The 20,474-nt window shown below is 45.5% G+C and overlaps 1 protein-coding gene across 3 annotated transcripts in view; it reads right to left on the bottom strand.

The window, feature by feature from the left end:
* Hr96 (Nuclear hormone receptor HR96) overlaps positions 1 to 20,474 on the bottom strand; it is a 45,483-nt gene that overhangs the window by 21,970 nt on the left and 3,039 nt on the right. Inside the window, exon 2 of one of the 3 annotated variants that reach the window (XM_071693075.1) lies at positions 19,787 to 19,869. Coding sequence is in view for 1 of the 3 variants with exons in the window: in XM_071693074.1 (XP_071549175.1) it covers positions 3,088 to 3,569 (482 nt within the window). In the remaining 2 variants the exon portion in view is untranslated. Of the gene's footprint in view, positions 1 to 1,570; positions 1,699 to 3,087; positions 5,052 to 19,786; positions 19,870 to 20,474 lie in introns of those variants that run through there. The other 2 variants (XM_071693074.1, XM_071693076.1) reach the window with 2 other exon arrangements.

Here is a 20,474-nt window from a genome sequence, read left to right on the forward strand (position 1 = left end):
TCATATCAGCAATTAAATAATACATTTCTGATAATGTATTATATCAAGCACAGTAAGAATGCAATATCATTATAATATAACAATATTTTAACCGAAAACTATCAAAAAGCGAGTAACATCTCTTGAACATCGGAAGGTTAGGGAAAGTCTTTTATTTTCATGTATCTTATCCTCTTCTACACTGAAATAATTGTTTTCAATTGAAAATATTAAAAAACACTGTCTAACTGATACGACACAGCCCAGGTTTGAGGCTTTGCATCGGCCCCTCCTAAGCGTCCTTTAATATTATTGTCTTGCTACTTATTTTCCACAAATATGACAAGACTGTATACATTACAATGTTACGGTACTTTTAATTCACAAGTATTCAATTCTAAAAATATATACGACATCAAACAAATACCAGTACGGGAATTTGCGTGACTAGCCAAAAAAGACCAAACAGCTGGTACTCTCCCTCAGCCCCAAAACAGTCCAACAGCATCTTTCTTGTTTATTCTCTTACAATTTCTCACATTTACTGGTATTTTCAAATTCATATTGTCAACATCAAATAACCAACAGTAATTGAGGTTAGAGGCACATAAATTTGATCACTGGCAGGATGCCATTAAAACAAGCTTACCCTACCAACAGTTTCAAATCTGACACAGCATTTTCTTTTTTATAATTTTGGTGTCTCCATTTCTGTTGATTAATTTTTCCGTGATGTTTGCACAATATTTCCACCTATACTACAATGTCTTACCTACAGTACTGTAAAAAAAAATTTGGGAAAATAAATACTCGGTAACTATTACCCAAGTATAGGTCGACCCCATTAATTTTCTGCCGAAAAATTTGGTCTTAAACATTCGAACTATATAAGAGTAAACAGGTTTGTGATTTGGGCTGTAGGCATAACGACTACCCGAGTCAGCAAAGCCGTCTCTGGCGCAAGTCATAACCGATAATCGAATATCCTAAACATTTTATTCTGGGGTAAGACAATGCCAAGATGGTACACACTCTCCCGCCATACAAGTTGATCAAGGCAAAGCTAAACCAACAGATGGGTGAGGTGAGGAAGGTACATAGTACATACGTGGCCGGCCAAAATACAAATATAGGAATAGATTAGACGTGAATCATAAAATATATCAACAGATAAATGCTTAAGGTATCGGTTCCTTAAACACAGCCATGAGTATCAGTACAATCTCCCCCTCTTCTTACACCCGTGAACGATGATACCCTATGTCACAATGGGTTTATGAAGAAGAGGTTTGGATTCGTTTGGCTGTAACACACACACACACACACACACACACATATATATATATATATATATATATATATATATATATATTGAAACGATACGTATGGTCGTGCTAACGATGATCCACACGTGGGATATCTCACGATGCTTTGACAAGAGACACCACCATTTCAGACATGGGTGGATGAGAGGTGTATTCAAAGATGGAGAGACACGGCAGCGGAGCGATATACACTAGGGTTTGTGTACCAAGAAACTCTGGTCGTCAGTTATCCCCACACGGGATGGTCGCTGGACTGAACACGTTACCTCGAGATGTTGTGCGTTGGCAGAAAGTATATAAGTCTGTGTTCTTACTGACTTCCTCGAGTGGAGTTGGTGCGCTGGTGGATAACGTTATCTCTCTCTATCTTCACCTGTTCAATACGCTCTGATAACTCGGTCTGGATGGCTAATACAGGTGCTTAAACGGACGATTCTCATGTTACATTCAATGTATTTCTACCATTCGAGTAATGAGTTATATACACTCGTGGGGGCGCCTCCCACCTCTCATCTCTCGAATGTTCTTTATCGTACACAAATACATAAATGGAATCACAGTGTCTTTCGGTAAACAAACAAAAAGTACAAGTGTCGGCAAACACACACACACACACACACACACACACACACACACACACACACACACACGAAACTCGTTCAATTCCTGGATTCGCGTTCGAATCCCGCCGTGGTCCAAAGCAGATGGCTCCCGGCTAACCCAACTGTTTATCCTCTCTTTTGCTGGATATATTCATATATATATATATATATATATATATATATATATATATATATATATATATATATATATATATAGACTTTAATCAAGTTGTCATTCAACTTAGAGAAAAATAAGACTTTCCCCCCTACATATAATACAGCCAAGTATAAAAATTAGCTAACCTCTGACCGGTGGAATATGAAACATATATAGATTAGAAAACACTTCCCAGTTTTCAACGAATAAACATTATTGGCTGAGCCTAAGACACGACAGTCTCTGATAAAGTCCATAAAACAAGCATAACGACACCGCAACCATATACTGTTGTCTGTTACCGTCAAAATACATGAAATTCAAAGAACGCTGAAAGATGAAAGTCCACTCGAATACCGCCAACGCGGAAACAAAGGACTGTCTTCCAGTTGCGCTGAAAATAAATAAATAAATAAATAACTTGTTGATCAGCTCTTAAGATTCAAACGCGTCCAATGGCAATAATAGATATTCCGGTCGCGCTGAAATAACTGTGATGTGCTGAAATGACTTGTGATGCCTGGCAGCGTTGGAGGAAGACTGTCGCGTTGTGGCGTGGAATGAAATTCGAATGTCCAAACACACAAATAAAAGACCGGAATGATCAAAGTTGTGGCAATATGGACGAATCTTTCGCGAGTTTCTAGGGAAAAAAAAAAAATAATATGCCAGACTGAAAAACTAGCAGACAATTTGCAATCTATTCTTACGTTTTGTCAAGGAAAACCTACTCCATTACTCATTACTTGTCTAATAACAAAATCATGAAGAAAAAACTTGCATAAAAGTTTCAGCCGAATTAAAAAAGAAAAAGATAATCATGAAACCTAAATAAATAATCATTCAATTTTCACAATATCTTCAGAAGGTTATCCGAAGACTGGAAAATAAAAGAAAAGGGGTTACAAAAAAAAACTATAAGAAATCTTGAACGCTGACCACAATGACGAGAGAGAGAGAGAGAGAGAGAGAGAGAGAGAGAGAGAGAGAGAGAGAGAGAGAGAGAGAGAGGCAGGCGTTGTACCTGGAGTGCTGTGGGTTAAGCCAGGGCTGCTCGACTTTGAGCGGCCACAAGGGCGCCGCCGAGCCATCAACCACCCATGCCCCTGCCTCAGCCCTTATCCCCATACCTTCCCCCTGGCCACCGCCCATGTCCATGCCCACCATGTCCACGTGCCTATCCTCCACCTTGACGGAGAAGGGCGTCTCCACCATACACTCGGGCCCGCCGAACGGGTACCCGGCGCTGGGCAGGACGGGCGTCGACGCTGCAGGAGCGTTGACGAAGATCCCAGAGGACATGGTTGGCGAGGACGGAAGGACCCCCGAGGCCATGGCTCGAGAGGACGGTACGAGACCCGAGGGCATTGCCGGAGAGGATGGTAGGACCCCGGAGGATACCCCTGGAGAGGCTGGAAGGGCACCAGCCACCGCAGGCTGTGGGAAGTAAGAGGTTCCAGGCTGGAGGCCGTCTGAGTCGGACATAGGCGGCTCCTTCCATGACATCCTGTGGAGGGGACTGTTCCAGGGACACTGGGGAGTACAGCCAAGTGTACCACGGAGGCTCACCCTCGTTCCATTCCTCCGGAGGAACCATGCCGGAGCACGCCATCAGACCCCTACTGCTGCTGCTGCTGCCTGGAAGATGGCTCTCTGGAAGGCTGGTGCTCGGGATCTGGCTGTCTGGAAGCTGATCACTTGCGCCGTGGGGTCCCGAGATGCCCATGTCTGGAAAGTGAAGTTCCAGGCCATGAGGGGCTGGGATCTGACCCTCTGAGGCGTGCGGTTCCAGGACCTGAGGGTCTGGAATCCGCGCACCCGGGAAGTAACTGTCTGGAACGTGCGGTTCCAGGATGTGCGAATCGGGCACCCGAGAAGATGGGAGGTGAGTGTCTGGACTGTGGACGGAGGGTGACGGAGGGAAGGCCCTTCCAATCTCCTGGACCACCGATTTCTTCGTCTTGAGGATGACTGTGGTGGGGATGGGCGGTGATGGCAGGGCCGTGGGCGGCGCCGCCGGCGGTGGCGGTGAGGCCGCCCCATGGGTGGCTGTGGGCGTGATGACCAGCGAGGGTGTGGGCGTCAAGTCCTTGATGACCTCCGGGATGACTGGAGACGCCCCGGCCGACCCCAACCTCCTCCTCTCCTCCTCCTCCTCCTCGATGCACGACATGACTCCCCCTGGGAGGATGTGTCTCTAACGCCTCGGGAATCGTCCCCTCACAACATGAACGTGTTTCCCGCAGCAGAAATCCATTTCCAGGAGAGGAATACCCGGCTATGGGGGGCTTCCAGAGGGCACGACGGGCGGTGTGTGTGTGTCGCCAGCACAACAGCGGGACCTTTCCAGCCCAGCGCCGCCCCCCACCAACTCGCCACAGCGGGGTCACTTATCAACACACACACTCAAGCGTCGAGAGACGATCGAGTCGTAAGATCCAGTACTTTATGATGGTGTTATCACGGAAGGAGGAACCGACACGCCTACGCTTTCCAGACCCGCAGTGTTCGCTTCGGGAAAGCGGTGTGCACGCGACACCTCTGTGTCGAGGGTGCGACACACGCGACAACCTCTGTGTCGAGGGTGCGACACACGCGACACCTCTGTGTCAAGGGTGCGACACCTCTGTGCCAAGGGTACGACACACGTAGAAACACAGTGCCAAGGGTGCGACACACGTAACAGCACTGTGTCGAGGGTGCGACACACGCGACCACCTCTGTGTCAAGGGTGCGACACACGTGACAGCACTGTGGAAAAGGATCGACACACGACCGTGTCAAGGGTGCGACACACGTAACACCGTTGCTCCGAGGGTACGACACACACACACACGACACCACCGTCCCAAGGGTACGACGACACGGGCGACACCCGAGTGCCGAAATGCCAACAGATCTGTGTCGCGGGGTCCGACAGCACACGAGGACAAAGTCAAGCACGGTGGATGCCAACAGGATGTGGTGGGCAAGAGGCCCCACATGACACTGAGGGCCAACGACTGGTCCACAGGAAGTCCAGAGGGTGGGGTAAAAAGGGGGGTGTTGGGGTTGGGGGTGAGATGATGACCGCGGAGGGGAAAGGGGGAGTAAGTCCTAGTGACAAGACAGCATCACGTGGTGTCACGGGGAGGAGGGGAAGGGGGGGGGTGCCAAAGATGGCTAGGGTACCACCACGGATTTTCACTTCATCGCCTCCGACCCTTGAGTTTGCTGCAACGACCCTTAAGCATGATGTAACGACCCTGAAGTATGATGTAACGACCCTTGAGTATGATGTAACGACCCTGGGGGATGATGTAACGACGTAACGACCCTGGAGGGTGATAGAACGACCCTTGAGTACGAAGGAACGACCCTTTACAACGACGGTACGACCCCTGGGTGTCATGAACTGGTCTTTCATCCAAGGGCGAGTTCAAGAGACCAGGCCATCTCCCCAAGGGTCGTGCCGTTCGTGCTCAAGGGTCGTGCCGTTCGTGCTCAAGGCTCGCCCCATCTTGCTCACGGGTCGTACCATCTTGCTCACGAGTCGTGCCGTCGTGCTCAAGGGTCGTACCATCTTGCTCAAGAGTCGCTTCCTCAACTTCAAAGAAGGGAAAAGCAATGTCGAAACTTCTCTTCTGAACAGATACCCAGTTTGTACATGGGATTAATCCCTCCTTGTATGGTGTACTGCTCTCACATCTGGGGTGGTTCTAGCTCTGTATCCCTAATTAACCCTCCTTGTCCTACGCCGCAATGTTGGTTCACTTTCCCTTTTCTATAAGTCCTACTTTGGTTTCTGCCCCTAAGAGCTGGCTGCTTGGGTGCCCCCCACCACTAGCTAGACCTCGCAATACTCGGCAAGCTGCGGCGTCACGTGACTATGGTGTGGCCACCGGCAACTCAAGAGTGGGCCGTTTTGATACCTGCTTCTTCCCCTGCACGTCGCAGCTTTGGAACTTTCTACCTTCTCATGTCTTTCCTAATCACTATGATCTGGTACATTTCAAAATTAAGGTCTTTCACGTCCTCAAAAATTCGTAAATACTTCCCCTTGTCTTTTCTTGTTTCCGCTTCATAATTCTCTATATATTTCAATTAAGGCCCAGCCTGGTGTGGACTTCTGTCAGTGACTGGAGCCTTTAACATTAAAAAAAAAAAAAAATAGTTTATACTTTGGTCAGTAGTTTTCATCATCACAATATACTACTCTGCATCTTCCAGATTTTCTCTACACCCAAAATATACTGTGCCACTTCATCTCCCCGTAGATACTGTGCCACTTCACCTCCCCGTAATTACTGTGCCCTTCACCTCTTCATAGATACTATGCCACTTCACCCACCGTAGATAATGTGCCACTTCACCTCCCCGTAGATACTGTGCCATTTCACCACTCAGTAGACACTGTGCCATTTCACCATCCCGAAGATACTATGCCACTTCACCAACCCCGGATTACTTTGCCACTTGAACTCGCTCCCGAACAACATTAACATTTGTTACTTTTAACCACAAAAATACTTTCTGCTTTCCTTACTTTTAACCTCAACAGACTTCGTTTTAAAGTTTTACTATAACACTACTTTATAATTTATCTTCTGTACTATAAGACAGGGTTCCTGTCTCTCCGTCCGCTGTCTGCAGACAGGGTGAGGAAGTCGCCAGGGGCACGATCACTAACCCCCATACAGAGCCGTCAATAGGTCACCCATTCCCTTGGTCACACGACACCCACCCCCCAGCCTCCCTCCTACACCTTCCAGGTCACACACGACACCCACCCCCAGCCTCCCTCCTACACCTTCCAGGTCACACACGACACCCACCCCCAGCCTCCCTCCTACACCTTCTAGGTCACACACGACACCCACACACCCCAGCCTCCCTCCTACACCTTCTAGGTCACACACGACACCCACACACCCCAGCCTCCCTCCTACACCTTCCAGGTCACACACGACACCCACACACCCCAGCCTCCCTCCTACACCTTCCAGGTCACACACGACACCCACACACCCCAGCCTCCCTCCTACACCTTCCAGGTCACACACGACACCCACCCCCCAGCCTCCCTCCTACACCTTCCAGGTCACACACGACACCCACCCTCAAGCCTCCCTCCTACACCTTCCAGGTCACACACGACACCCACCCCCCAGCCTCCCTCCTACACCTTCCAGGTCACACACGACACCCACCCCCCAGCCTCCCTCCTACACCTTCCAGGTCACACACGACACCCACACCCCCCAGCCTCCCTCCTACATCTTCCAGGTCACACACGACACCCACACCCCCCAGCCTCCCTCCTACATCTTCCAGGTCACACACGACACCCATCCCCCAGCCCCCCTCCTACACCTTCCAGGTCACACACGACACCCACCCCCCAGCCCCCCTCCTACACTCGCTCAGCAGTATCAACGAGCCATGATCAACACCCCCCCGTCAACACAGGAGCATCAAAGCCACCTCAACGGCCACATCAAGACACCGAACGCCACCTCAAGACGTGCTACCACCGTCAACACACACACACACACACACACACACACACACACACACGCACGCACACACACCAAAAGAAACAAAATCCCTCGCCCCGTCCCCGGCAATGTATGGCCATCAAGGAAAACGGATGCCATTTTCCTGTGGTCTACATTTCATCTTCCTTTCAGTAACAGTTTGGCGTATCATTTCCGCTGGGATGTTTTACGCAGACCCCCCAAACAGCGGATGGACACTACTGCAGCTGGTCTCTGATGACTATGATGACTATAATGACACACATAATCATAATGATTATCATCATCTAATTAGCATCAGTCCACTTTCCAAAATTCTTCTCTGTCTTTGTCTTTTACGCTCCTCTCTGGATTTACTCCACGGCTCCGGGTCCACTGCCAGCAGCAACCCACACCCCCACTTCATTTTCCTGTCCTATCGACAGTGTCTGTCCCTCTGGCTTCTGTCCTATAGCCTAGGGGGCCTGCCCTGGCAACATCCACACTGCCCTGGCAGCAACATCCACACTGCCATGGCAACATCCACACTGCCCTGGCAAGGTTACATTGCCCTGGCAACATCCACACTGCACTGGCAACATCCACACTGCCCTGGCAACATCCACACTGCCCTGGCAAGGTTCACATTGCCCTGGCAACATCCACACTGCACTGGCAACATCCACACTGCCCTGGCAACATCCAAACTGCCCTGGCAACATTCACACTGCCCTGGCAACATCCAAACTGCTCTGCCAAATAAACGCATTCTACTAAATGGCGACACTAGGAAACCACTTCACTTCCTTAGCGACAAAAAGAAAAATTGTAGACAAAAAAAAAAAACTACGTAAAATATATTAACCTGAAATTCATATACTTTTGAAACAAGACAAAAAAAAAAATATACTCGTAAGCCTGGAATTAATCATCAGTGTCCATTACCAAGAGAGAACAAGTCATTCATCAAAACATAAGATCAGAGTCGGTCGGTCCAAGATGGCGGCGCCCATGGGAGGTTGAGTCACCCCCCCCCCACACACACCACCCCAGAGAGGGATGGGGGTCTCCCCAGGAGCAAGCTGCCGTCCTTACCCCCCCCCCACCCCCATCCCCTTCCTCTCCAACCATCCTCCAGACATCCCCGGCTTCTGGGGGGGGGGATGGGGGGGACCCTGCCCAAGGTAACGTAACGACAAAGGAAGGTTTCTTTGTGTGTGTGTGTGTGTGTGTGTGTGTGTGTGTGTGTGTGTGTGTGTGTGTGAGAGAGAGAGAGAGAGAGAGAGAGAGAGAGAGAGAGAGAGAGAGAGAGAGAGAGAGAGAGAGAGAGACTCTGTGTCCAACTAGAATGGCCTCATCCCCTAACAAACATAGAAACAAACAAACAAAGCCCAGCCAACGGTCCTATTAGCTCTGACCTTTGACCTTATCTGAGCGGGCGTAACGACCCTTGACATACATACATACATACATACATACACACGTACGTACATCACTTTTGTGCACGCTTCGGCTCCCACGTGCCCCAGGCCAACCCCCCCCCCCCTCCTCACGGCCAACGGTAGCAACAGAGGTTGGGACTCCCCCCCCCCCCACACACACAACAGAAACAAAGACTTTCTTCTGTAGGCCTGACACACATTAACAACAACAACATCAACAAAATTGATAACGAAAACTGTAAAGGGGTGGTCTCCATTTTCTATAACCACAGAAAATCATCAAGGTGTTACTCCCATTTTTTTTCAAATAAAAAAAAAATGTGTTCTCGGTACCTGTACCTTAATACAACCACGGAAAACGATGCAGAAATTAACATTTTCTTTAAAAGACTCGATAGATACTAGCCCTATTTTCTATATATATAAAAATCAGAGAAAATGTAGATATTTAAAGTTATAAACTGTAATCTATAAAGGCATTATCTCCATCTTCTATAAATACAAAAATATGATTATCATCTCCTAATCACAGAATCAATCACCTATCATGTATCGTGTTGCCGCCTTAACAGGCAAATTGCTTTTAACAAGGATACGTGAAACCAGGCAGTTAACCGTTTCCCAAATATACAATGCCACCGTAAATATATTTTCGTCTGTAGAATTTAATGAAATATTAATGTCAGATTTTTAAAATTTTCTAAAGACTTCCCTTTTTCATGGCAGGGGGAGTTCAAGTCCTGTACGCCTTCCGAAAGGTCTTACGTTTTCTCTATTCCGGACAAGACGACGTTTTCCACCACCGCAAAAAGGAAAAAAAAAATGAAGTCGCTCGAACGCTTTCGGACACGGGCCACCTGACGCCTGGCTATCTGTGCACACGTCGGCAGATACAGCCTAAGATAAGGGAGACATCCTTCAATATTCCCACCATCACCGTTATCACTGGAGAAGAGCCATGTCACCTTGGCTGGACTGGTTTCACGTGATCTTGAAGCAGGCTCTGGGTAAGGCGGGCAACCTGCTACAACCATGGTGTACGAGAGCAAAACAGTGAGGTATTAATTAATGTCTGCTGATCCTGACATTTCAATGGGTCAAAAGTCTTATATAATTCATAGGGTATTGGTTTATGATGCTGGGAAGACACTAGAGTAATGGCGGGTCTATACATACGTTAAGAATTATATAAACAGTCAGTCTCTTCAAGATTGGCTACTCCAGGACTTGGTCCTCTAAGATTGGCTATTCCAGAGTTTCCTTCACCATGATTGGCTAGAGTAACAAGACACGTAATAATAAACGTGATTACAGGGTCACTCAGAATAATGCTGGCATCTCTCATAGAGGACTGGGTCCCATTTCTCATGAGAATAACATCTTATTTCAAACTTCAACCGAATTGGATTACGTCCTACGTCAACTCTAGGTCAAGCTATGGGACTGAATAGATCTTCGGCTAGGAAGAGGGAGTCAATACTATCTTAAGCCAGCGTGGAGCATTGAATACCACCTTTAGGAAGATCAAACTCCCCTATCTGCCAGATTTCTATATCCTCCACGATGCTGGATTGAATACGCTTAATGACTCAACGACCTAGAGTTCCTGGCCATGGCATCATTATCGCAAATGTTAATTACCATGTAGAAAACGCCCCTAATTGATAATAATAGCGATAATGCAATAATTTTCCCGGGGCAGATCTGTACTGCGAAGCTAGACATCAATAAGCGGAATAATGCGTCGAATCGAAAATTCCGTGGCAGATGAGGTCCCTCCCCAGGGTACTGCCTCGTGATTGGCCGAGAAGTGAGTAGCTTTTCTCTATGGGGGCGGAGCTTCGTAAGCGTTCAGCCAATGATGTTAAGCGGGTGGAGTCCCACAGTATGCTTCCGTGCAAAAGGGGAAGAAGTTCCGGTGATTCTGTCTGGTAAGGTAGTAATCCCGTATAATAACTGTCAAATACGATCATATATACATATGTAATATATATATATATATATATATATATATATATATATATATATATATATATATATATATATATATATATATATATATAACAATAAAGAAGACATGCTTTATTCTTTGCATTTTCTACACAGTCTAAATGTAGCTTCAGTAAACCAAACTATGTGAACAGCGAATCACTTCCTTCACTTCTCTTTAAAAGTATTTCGCTAATCTCAGCTGATTTCAACGGTCTCTTTTAACAGACAAGGACAAGCAATGACCCCAATCAACGACTCCTTCGCAACGGTCAATCCTCGACAGGCTGATCACCACAGACAAACTGTGGGAGGCAGCAGCCAAGGGCGTGCGTGGCCTAGGAGTCCAAGACACATGCACACAGCCCAAAAGAACACCGGATTTCATTTCTGCCTTCCATTGTGGGCAAATTCACGCAGCCCACAGCTTGTCTGGGTAGCCCAGACCCTTTTAAAATTCACCATCCTTATCGCCTTCCTCCAAACCTCCTCTACGTTTTCTTCCAGTGGAGCGACAACACTTGTAACTTTACATTTAAGTATTTCACTTGACATTTCCTTGTCTCGAGTACTTAAAACACAATTTCTATTATCTACTACCCTATAATCTGTCTCCTTATCATTCACCTCTTTGGAATCTCTTCCTTCACACACCTCCTCTGAGAGACCTACTTCACTCGCAATGTTATCCACACACCAGAGACTCCCATTTGCCACTTTCGTGATCATATTTTTTTCGACGATGAAGTAAAGTTACTCATTCTATTCTTCCAGATACTATGCAGCTTTAGAGATACTCTCTCTCTCTCTCTCTCTCTCTCTCTCTCTCTCTCTCTCTCTCTCTCTCTCTCTCTCCACTTGACCACCGGTGCTTTGAGACAAAGTGACACTTGAAAAGGGCCCATGTCCCTCCAGGTCACTGTGCCTCGCTGGTCACTACATAAGTGGTCACGAGTCTATGGTAATGACCAACTGGAGGATACATGCCTCCAGGAGTGGCCTCGCTAACCCCCTAACCCCCCCACACAAGCCTCTGACACGTCTGACCTCAAACAACCATTTACAATTACCACACTTCAACACACACACACACACACACAAAGGCCGCAACACACATGGCTGTCCAACAAGAGGGTGGAGACTATTGGCCAAGGCTTGGCCCCGGGGGAGGGAGGGGGGAATATGGACATGGCCACCCCCTCCTCTGGGCCAGGGTTGTGGGGGTGGGGGTGGCCAGAAGTCTGGCCCAAGCCTTGGCCAGGGTGGGGGGCCGGAAACCACCAGCACGCGTGTCAACAAAGATAAACAAGCAGCAGTGGCGGCTTGATAGTGAGTGTGTGGGGGGGAGGGAGTGTGGGGGGATGGAGGGGGTGTGGGGGGATGGAGGGGGTGTGGGGGGATGGAGGGGGTGTGGGGGGATGGAGGAGGGGGAGTGGGAGGTGAGCGTCATCTAGGACGAGGTAGAGCTGTTGCGTCTCTCCTGGACGGTCCACGAAGCTGTTCTCCTCCGCCACATGCACTGCACAGTCCAGTCGTGCACCCCTCACCCTTCAGTTCCCCACTGAGTATTCTGTCCTCACCTGTGGCGTCCACACGAGAGAGAGAGAGAGAGAGAGAGAGAGAGAGAGAGACGAGACACATCACTGATGACAGAGGGCGTCGTGCATGCCAATCTGTACAAGGAGACGGACGGACGGTGGCTGGCTGAACCCGACCAAGACACGCTCGTGAAATTCCATGACCGAGGTGGGGAGATCGTACTACGTGGCTGGATCCCAACACTTGTGTTGCTGACGCCGCAAATCCCATCACGCAACGCAGCCTCCAGCCAGCCTCTCCCGCCCCCCCATCACAAGGGAGCGCACCCGGTGAGGTGTTGGGCTCTTTGCTGCTCCCCTCCCTCATGACCTCGACATCATCGGCAAACATGCGCAGCCACCACAAGTCCTGTCCATTTTCGCAAGGGGTTCACACGGAGATCAGCGAAGAGCAGTCGCCCCAACAACGCCAGTAGTGAACAATAGTCTTCTTAAGATGAAAGTTCTCCCGATATACGTCCTCCTTTCCACGTCTTTCCTTCCCTGATTCCCGTCGGTTGATCCGCCTTCTTTCCCACGACTCCAATGTGGGGAGAGCGTCAAATGCTTTCTGGTAGCTGCATGAACACGATCCACCTCAGAGGTGTCCTCTCCCATGGAGTTCACTCTCTCGTATTCGTCTACGACCTCTGTCACACACGAACTCCCTTCCCTGAGACCCTGTGTGTTTTCTCTGCCTTAAAGAGTCGTTTTGCCTTGGGCAAAGCACTGGACCACCAGCTTTCCCAGTATTGGACAGCCCACACTCGTCAGGGTGAGTAGCCTGGACGTCAGCACAACTCCTCTGTCTCCTTTCTTGAAGATAAGCACGACATTAGCACCCCTTTCTCTCCCTGGGCTCTCTTATTTTCCTCCTGCAACGTCTCGAACACTTCCAGCGGTCTCCAAGCACCCATGGACTACCTTCATCTGGAAACACGAGCCTCAGACAGGTAGAGGTCATTAAGGAGTTGACCTAGTATGTCTTTTCGTACATGGGTTGAGGTCATTATGTAGTTAATCTTGTACGTCTTTTCTACATGGGTCGAGGCCATTAAGCACTTGACCTAGTATGTCTTTTTCTAAATACTTCAATGCTTTCCTAAGACCTCCTACCCGACCATGCCACCCCACTGGTGGTGCCGGGGTTCGAGTGTCCTGCACTTGAAAATAGAATTTCGTGTTGTGAACATCCGCCAAGCTCTGGATCCCCCCAACGTAAGAACACTTCCTTCCCAGATGGTCAGCTCCTGTATACATCCTCACACAATCCTCTCCTTGTCCTCCCTAACAAGCCTTTAGCCCCTAGTTTAGCTGCTCTTTAACTGCTGCTCTTTTAATTGCCACTTTACTCCTTTGTGGAATCATCTGTTCTGTACTGTACAGGGGGGAGGGAGTTCTCCACTCGTGCCCCACCCCCTAAACCCATCACTTGACTATTGTCTACTGCCATACACCTTCCTCAATCTACGTAGGTTGTCTGCATTAACCAAGCCCTCAGTCATCAGTTCCATTCATCCATCGCATTTCTACCACAAAAATGCTTCTTTACATATTTCTTTTACAGATATTTCTTGCTTAAATGTCATGTAATGTTCTCTGGTTGTCCTAACCTTACATCTCTCCAAGAACTGTTCACTGCCAGCGCCTGTGTGTGTGTGTGTGTGTGTGTGTGTGTGTGTGTGTGTATGCGTGTGTGTGCATATGTTGATCACACTAGTCCTTGATGATAGTCGTGAAGGTGAAATCGCAATTCTGTGCTTCATATAATTTCATTCAACATGTAATTTTTAGCGCTACCTCGCAAACGCGGGAGACAGCGTCAAAGCAAAAAAAAAAAAAAAAAAAAAAAAATGTAATTTTTCTACACATGTGCCACACGTGTAAAAAAAATGCGTTAAATAAAATCATATGAACCACTGTATTGCGATTTCACACACACACACACACACACACACACACACACACACACACACACACACACACACACACACACACATACACACACACATACACATACACACATACACACAAACACACACACACACACATATATATATATATATATATATATATATATATATATATATATATATATATATATATATAATTCATGATAATTAAATAGATTAATAGACAGTAAAGCTATAATTCTTAGACGCCTAATTGCTCTCCCTTAGCGACGTAGCTTCAAGAACAATCTCAAAAAAAGAAAAGTCTCATCTGCATACAGAAGTAACGTACATGTGCAGATAACAATAACATTAATAACAATAAATCACTTAAGCGATGATGATGCCGGACGTGACATCGAGGCAAGAGCGACCAATCTTATCTCGGCGGCCATGTCCGCCTTGTGTTGCCAGATAGCGCCAACGTACGACCATGTTCCCTGGGCCTGGGTGTTATCACCAGCTAGGGCCCCCCCACACCCCCCTTTCACCCCCCTCAACCCTCGGGTCATCTCTCCAACACGCTGCCTCCGTTGTTTAACACCAACTAAAGCCATGTCGAACATAAGTCGTCGATAAATTCCCGATATTCTAAAGTAATATCCGTGTGCTTAAAAATCGCCCTCTGACATTCTTTAGTATCTTTTAAAAACTGACGTGTTATTGGCGGGAGTTTATTCGTATTTTCTCTTACGTAACGAAGTAATTTTGGGCTATTACATAGGGTGGTTGCCTGGCCCTAAGAGCATTCAATCAACGCCTTCCATAATATACTTCAGATCACAGGATATGGAGGGATCCAAATTACCGATTAAAGAAAAAAATATCCTGGATGCATTTCTCTCGCCATATATAACCAGCTCCCTTAATAAATGAAACCTTCATGAGATAAATGTTACAAGAATTTGCCTTTTTCGTCAAACATCACACTCTGATATCCTCATTTCTTAAAACATTTCACTGCATTTTTCCTATGTCACACAAGTTTCTCGTTTTCGTCAAACTTTACAGCTGCTTCACATTTTCTTTAAAGATCACACTTTCTTCTCGTTTTCTTTTTCAAGATTTCGTTATGTACCAATCACTTAAGTTAGTGGCGACTGCAAACAACCTGTGTAAGTCATATAACAAAAATAAATGACAGAAATGAAGTTATGCATATCAAACCCCTTCTATTAAATGGGAGATAACCATTTTCTTTGTACTAAAGTACCTAAATTAATGTTATCGCTTCTCTAACATTTCCCCACAGCTATCTTTCCCCATTCGTTATCTGTTTTTATCACCCCCTTTATAAATAAAGATCAGTAAATCTTCACACCTTGACTTATTTAACAGAACTGATGCATGCCATCACAACATTGGTGTTAGCGCACAGTATATTTCCTATCACAAATCACATTATCCCAATCATTACAACCTCATTATAACACTATGCATTACCCCTATCATTATTACCACATTATACACTACCCCCTACAACTGTGGCCACACTATACACATCATAAGAATACACCATGACTACAGCCAGACTCAATACATCATACAACAGTTTCACCATAACTGCTACACAATCTATGCATCATTCTATATACCCCGGTTCTATACACACTATAAGGAGAATCTTCAACATAAGACATCTCCATATTCACAACCCACGCTCCTAAATAAAAGATTATCACCCCCTACACAAAGCTGTCCCCCCCACACACATGATCCATGCCCTTACACAAAAGCTGAACCCCCCCACACACATGATCCATGCCCTTACACAAAAGCTGAACCCCCCCACACACATGATCCATGCCCTTACACAAAAGCTGACCCCCCACACACATGATCCATGCCCTTACACAAAAGCTGAACCCCCCAACACACATGATCCATGCCCTTACACAAAAGCTGAACCCCCCCCCCCCCACACACATAAAAACATAAGCCGTTTACCCTTACACAAAAGCTGACCCTTTCATAAACTCTTAAACAAAAGCTGTTCCCCCCACCACACACACACACACCCAGGGAAGACAGATGATTGACGTATCTATCAGCAAAAAGGGGGGAGGGGCGTGACCGGAAGTGTCCCAAACTCTGTGTAATTGGATACTAAGCGGTTGATTAATGGCTTCACACCACCCTCCCTCTTCCCCATCCTCCCCAACCTGACTACACACCGCCCTCCCTCTTCCCCATCCTCCCCAACCTGACTACAGACCACCCTCCCTCTTCCCCATCCTCCCCAACCTGACTACAGACCACCCTCCCTCTTCCCCATCCTCCCCAACCCTGGTACAAACCACCCTCCATCTTCCCCATCTTCCTCAGCCTAAGTGCAGACCATGACCCCTCTTCCCCATCCTCCCTAACCCTGCTACAGACAACTCTCCCTCTTCCCCATCCGCTTTAACCTGACTACAAACCACCTACCCTCTTCCCCAACCTAGCTACAGACCATAGTCCTATCCTCATCCTCCCCAACCCAAATACAGACCACCTTCCCTCTTCCCTATCCTCCCCAACCCAAATACAGACCACCTTCCCTCTTCCCTATCCTCCCCAACCCAATCACAGACCATCCTCCCTCTTCCCCAACCTCCCCAGCTCGGCTTATCTATGCAGTGGGGCGACCAAGGCTAGTTCTTCATTACGAACTTATGATACCACACTAACTGGCTAATCTCCTGTGTAACAATAATAAATATTCTTTCTCTCCCTTTATTCACATATGCACACAATGTACACCAACACAAATTAGCAAAAGCCAACATGTTTCATCTTCAGGTACACTTTCTTGTCAATAACTTTCTTATATATATATATATATATATATATATATATATATATATATATGGGACCATGATCTCACCAACAATCAAATCAAACACACAATCTCCTACATAAATATGATTTCTTATGAAATGAACTTTCAGGTCTGTTAAGTACTAATACACAACAGAAACCAATACTGTGAAAACAAAGAATATATAAATACAAACCCCCAAAAAAGGGCATTTATGAGTAAAGTGGACAATATAGTGATGACAATGAGATCAAGAATACTTACCCTATCTGGATATATGTTCTCATCTTCACATTGTTTTAATATATCTTGCTGTTTTATTATCACTATACTCACCTCCACAACAAAACAAATTTTATCAAAATCAAGGGTTTCATCATCACTCTTTACCTCTAATACAGTGGGAAATATCTAGAAGATATTCAGCAAGGACTGCTCCAAAATGCAACAAGAGGCAGAAGTCACACTCATTCACAAAGAGTTAATTTTACACAGAATCACTGTGGTATAATAACGATAAAAACTCAGTTATGCCCATACAACTGACAAAAAATCACAACTTTATACATATGTTTTGTGGGGAAAAGGTGGATGGTCAGTATTAATGACAACTCAGGCTAAACAATTTAGGATAGTTTCTCCGCTATCATGCAAAAAAGCACAACCTCACCACTCACAATTAAATACCTCTGAACAAATAAAAGTGTATCCAAAAGACTGGAAAAAATAGCAATTTTTTCCCTGACTTTTCCTACAACAATAAGTTTTTCTGGTTATTAAAGGAAAACTGTGCCCCTTCAACTCTGCTTCATCAACAAATGGACCTCTGCACTGTAGTGATTATCATTACTGACTGTAACATAATCAGGGGCTGCCAAGGGTCAAGCGCATAAGTTCGAATCCTGGTTGTTGCAGTCTGTGCACAGTCGATCCAGTTGTTCATCCACACTTAGGGGTTGGTCAATCATATGGGTATCTCGCTTTGGCTAGGGTATATATATATACATATATATATTGTGGCTAGGGTATATATATATATATATACATATATATTGTAAAGTGTTTTAGATATCTGGGAGTGGATCTGGCAGCGGACGGAACCATGGAAGCGGAAGTGGATCATAGGGTGGGGGAGGGGGCGAAAATCCTGGGAGCCTTGAAGAATGTGTGGAAGTCGAGAACATTATCTCGGAAAGCAAAAATGGGTATGTTTGAAGGAATAGTGGTTCCAACAATGTTGTATGGTTGCGAGGCTTGGGCTATGGATAGAGTTGTGCGCAGGAGGATGGATGTGCTGGAAATGAGATGTTTGAGGACAATGTGTGGTGTGAGGTGGTTTGATCGAGTAAGTAACGTAAGGGTAAGAGAGATGTGTGGAAATAAAAAGAGCGTGGTTGAGAGAGCAGAAGAGGGTGTTTTGAAATGGTTTGGGCACATGGAGAGAATGAGTGAGGAAAGACTGACCAAGAGGATATATGTGTCGGAGGTGGAGGGAACGAGGAGAAGTGGGAGACCAAATTGGAGGTGGAAAGATGGAGTGAAAAAGATTTTGTGTGATCGGGTCCTGAACATGCAGGAGGGTGAAAGGAGGGCAAGGAATAGAGTGAATTGGATCGATGTGGTATACCAGGGTTGACGTGCTGTCAGTGGATTGAATCAAGGCATGTGAAGCGTCTGGGGTAAACCATGGAAAGTTGTGTAGGTATGTATATTTGCCTGTGTGGACGTATGTATATACATGTGTATGGAGGTGGGTTGGGCCATTTCTTTCGTCTGTTTCCTTGCGCTACCTCGCAAATGCGGGAGACAGCGACAAAGCAAAAAAAAAATAAAATATATATATATATATATATATATATATATATATATATATATATATATATTGTATAGTGTTAAAGAGATGGCACTGATAAGGGCCTTAGTTGCCTGCGCCTACTCAGCTAACATAAGGAAAAAACCTCTCATATCATAAATCAATTTCAAAACTAATTTTGACTTGCATTTTCTCTATCATTCTATCTCAACACTAGGCCATGAAATCAATGAACGGATGAATGTCCTCAAATGATAACAAAGTCAACAACATAAAAGTTGCTTAAAGTTTAGGGTGGTAATCTATTATGAACTGCATATAAATAGAGTACATTCCAAACAATGCTAAGGAAAAGATATCCAATCAACTGCTACAAATGTGTCAAGTCTGCATCACTAAAATGGTCTGCAATTGTTGCAATGCTTATACTTACATTTTCTTAGTTTTGCAAGCATCACAATATTCCTGCTTTCTTGTTCATTTTCTTTGATTTTTCTATGATAGTATACATGTATTACTTTTTCCTCAAATTTCCCTATATTTTTCACAGCAGGGACCTTCCTTCATTACATAAACTCCATGTCTTTCTATACATACATAAAATGGAGTGCAAACAGATTGGATATAACATATGAAAAAGAAAAAATCAACTTACCTGAGCTGTCCAGATGCAGTAATATTCTGATGTAACTAGATGAAGTATTTAAGAATGAAGCTTTAAGAAATCTTGCTTTATGACTGGAACAAAGAAACATCAAATTGATTATTTCTATTCATGAAATACATTGCGGTAATCAATTCTTTAGGAAACACAAGCAACATTATTCTATATACATATCAACAATACATATATATATATATATATACATCAGAAACCAAATAAACAGCAGTTAATTATATGGTGGACAAATAGAGTGAGGGACGAGTACATGTGTGTATGTGATGGGATATTAGTTTATATACCTGAAAGTGTCTGGCAATGTATGGAGACTAACTGAGAATGTACATGACTGTAACTTGTGGTAATACACAAATGACTGTGTGTGAAATCATATAGTAATAGAGTATGGAGAAATATACGAAAAACCAGTGTTAGTATAAATGAGTGTGATCTGCTATGATGCACAGAATAGACAAGTGATTTTAATGTGAATGTGTATGTAAAGCTGAAAACTGGAAGATTGAGAGTATGAGTGTATGAGAAAGGTTTCAGTGGTAATAAGTGTAGGTGAAAATATATATAGATCAAGGGATGATAATCATGAAATGTCATCAATGAACTAATTATGAAGTAAATTCTGTGACAAAATTTATTTTTGTTCATTATTATTACTGTCATTATC

Source organism: Panulirus ornatus, chromosome 55, assembly GCF_036320965.1.
Source record: "Panulirus ornatus isolate Po-2019 chromosome 55, ASM3632096v1, whole genome shotgun sequence".
Taxonomy (NCBI): Eukaryota; Metazoa; Arthropoda; class Malacostraca; order Decapoda; family Palinuridae; genus Panulirus; species Panulirus ornatus.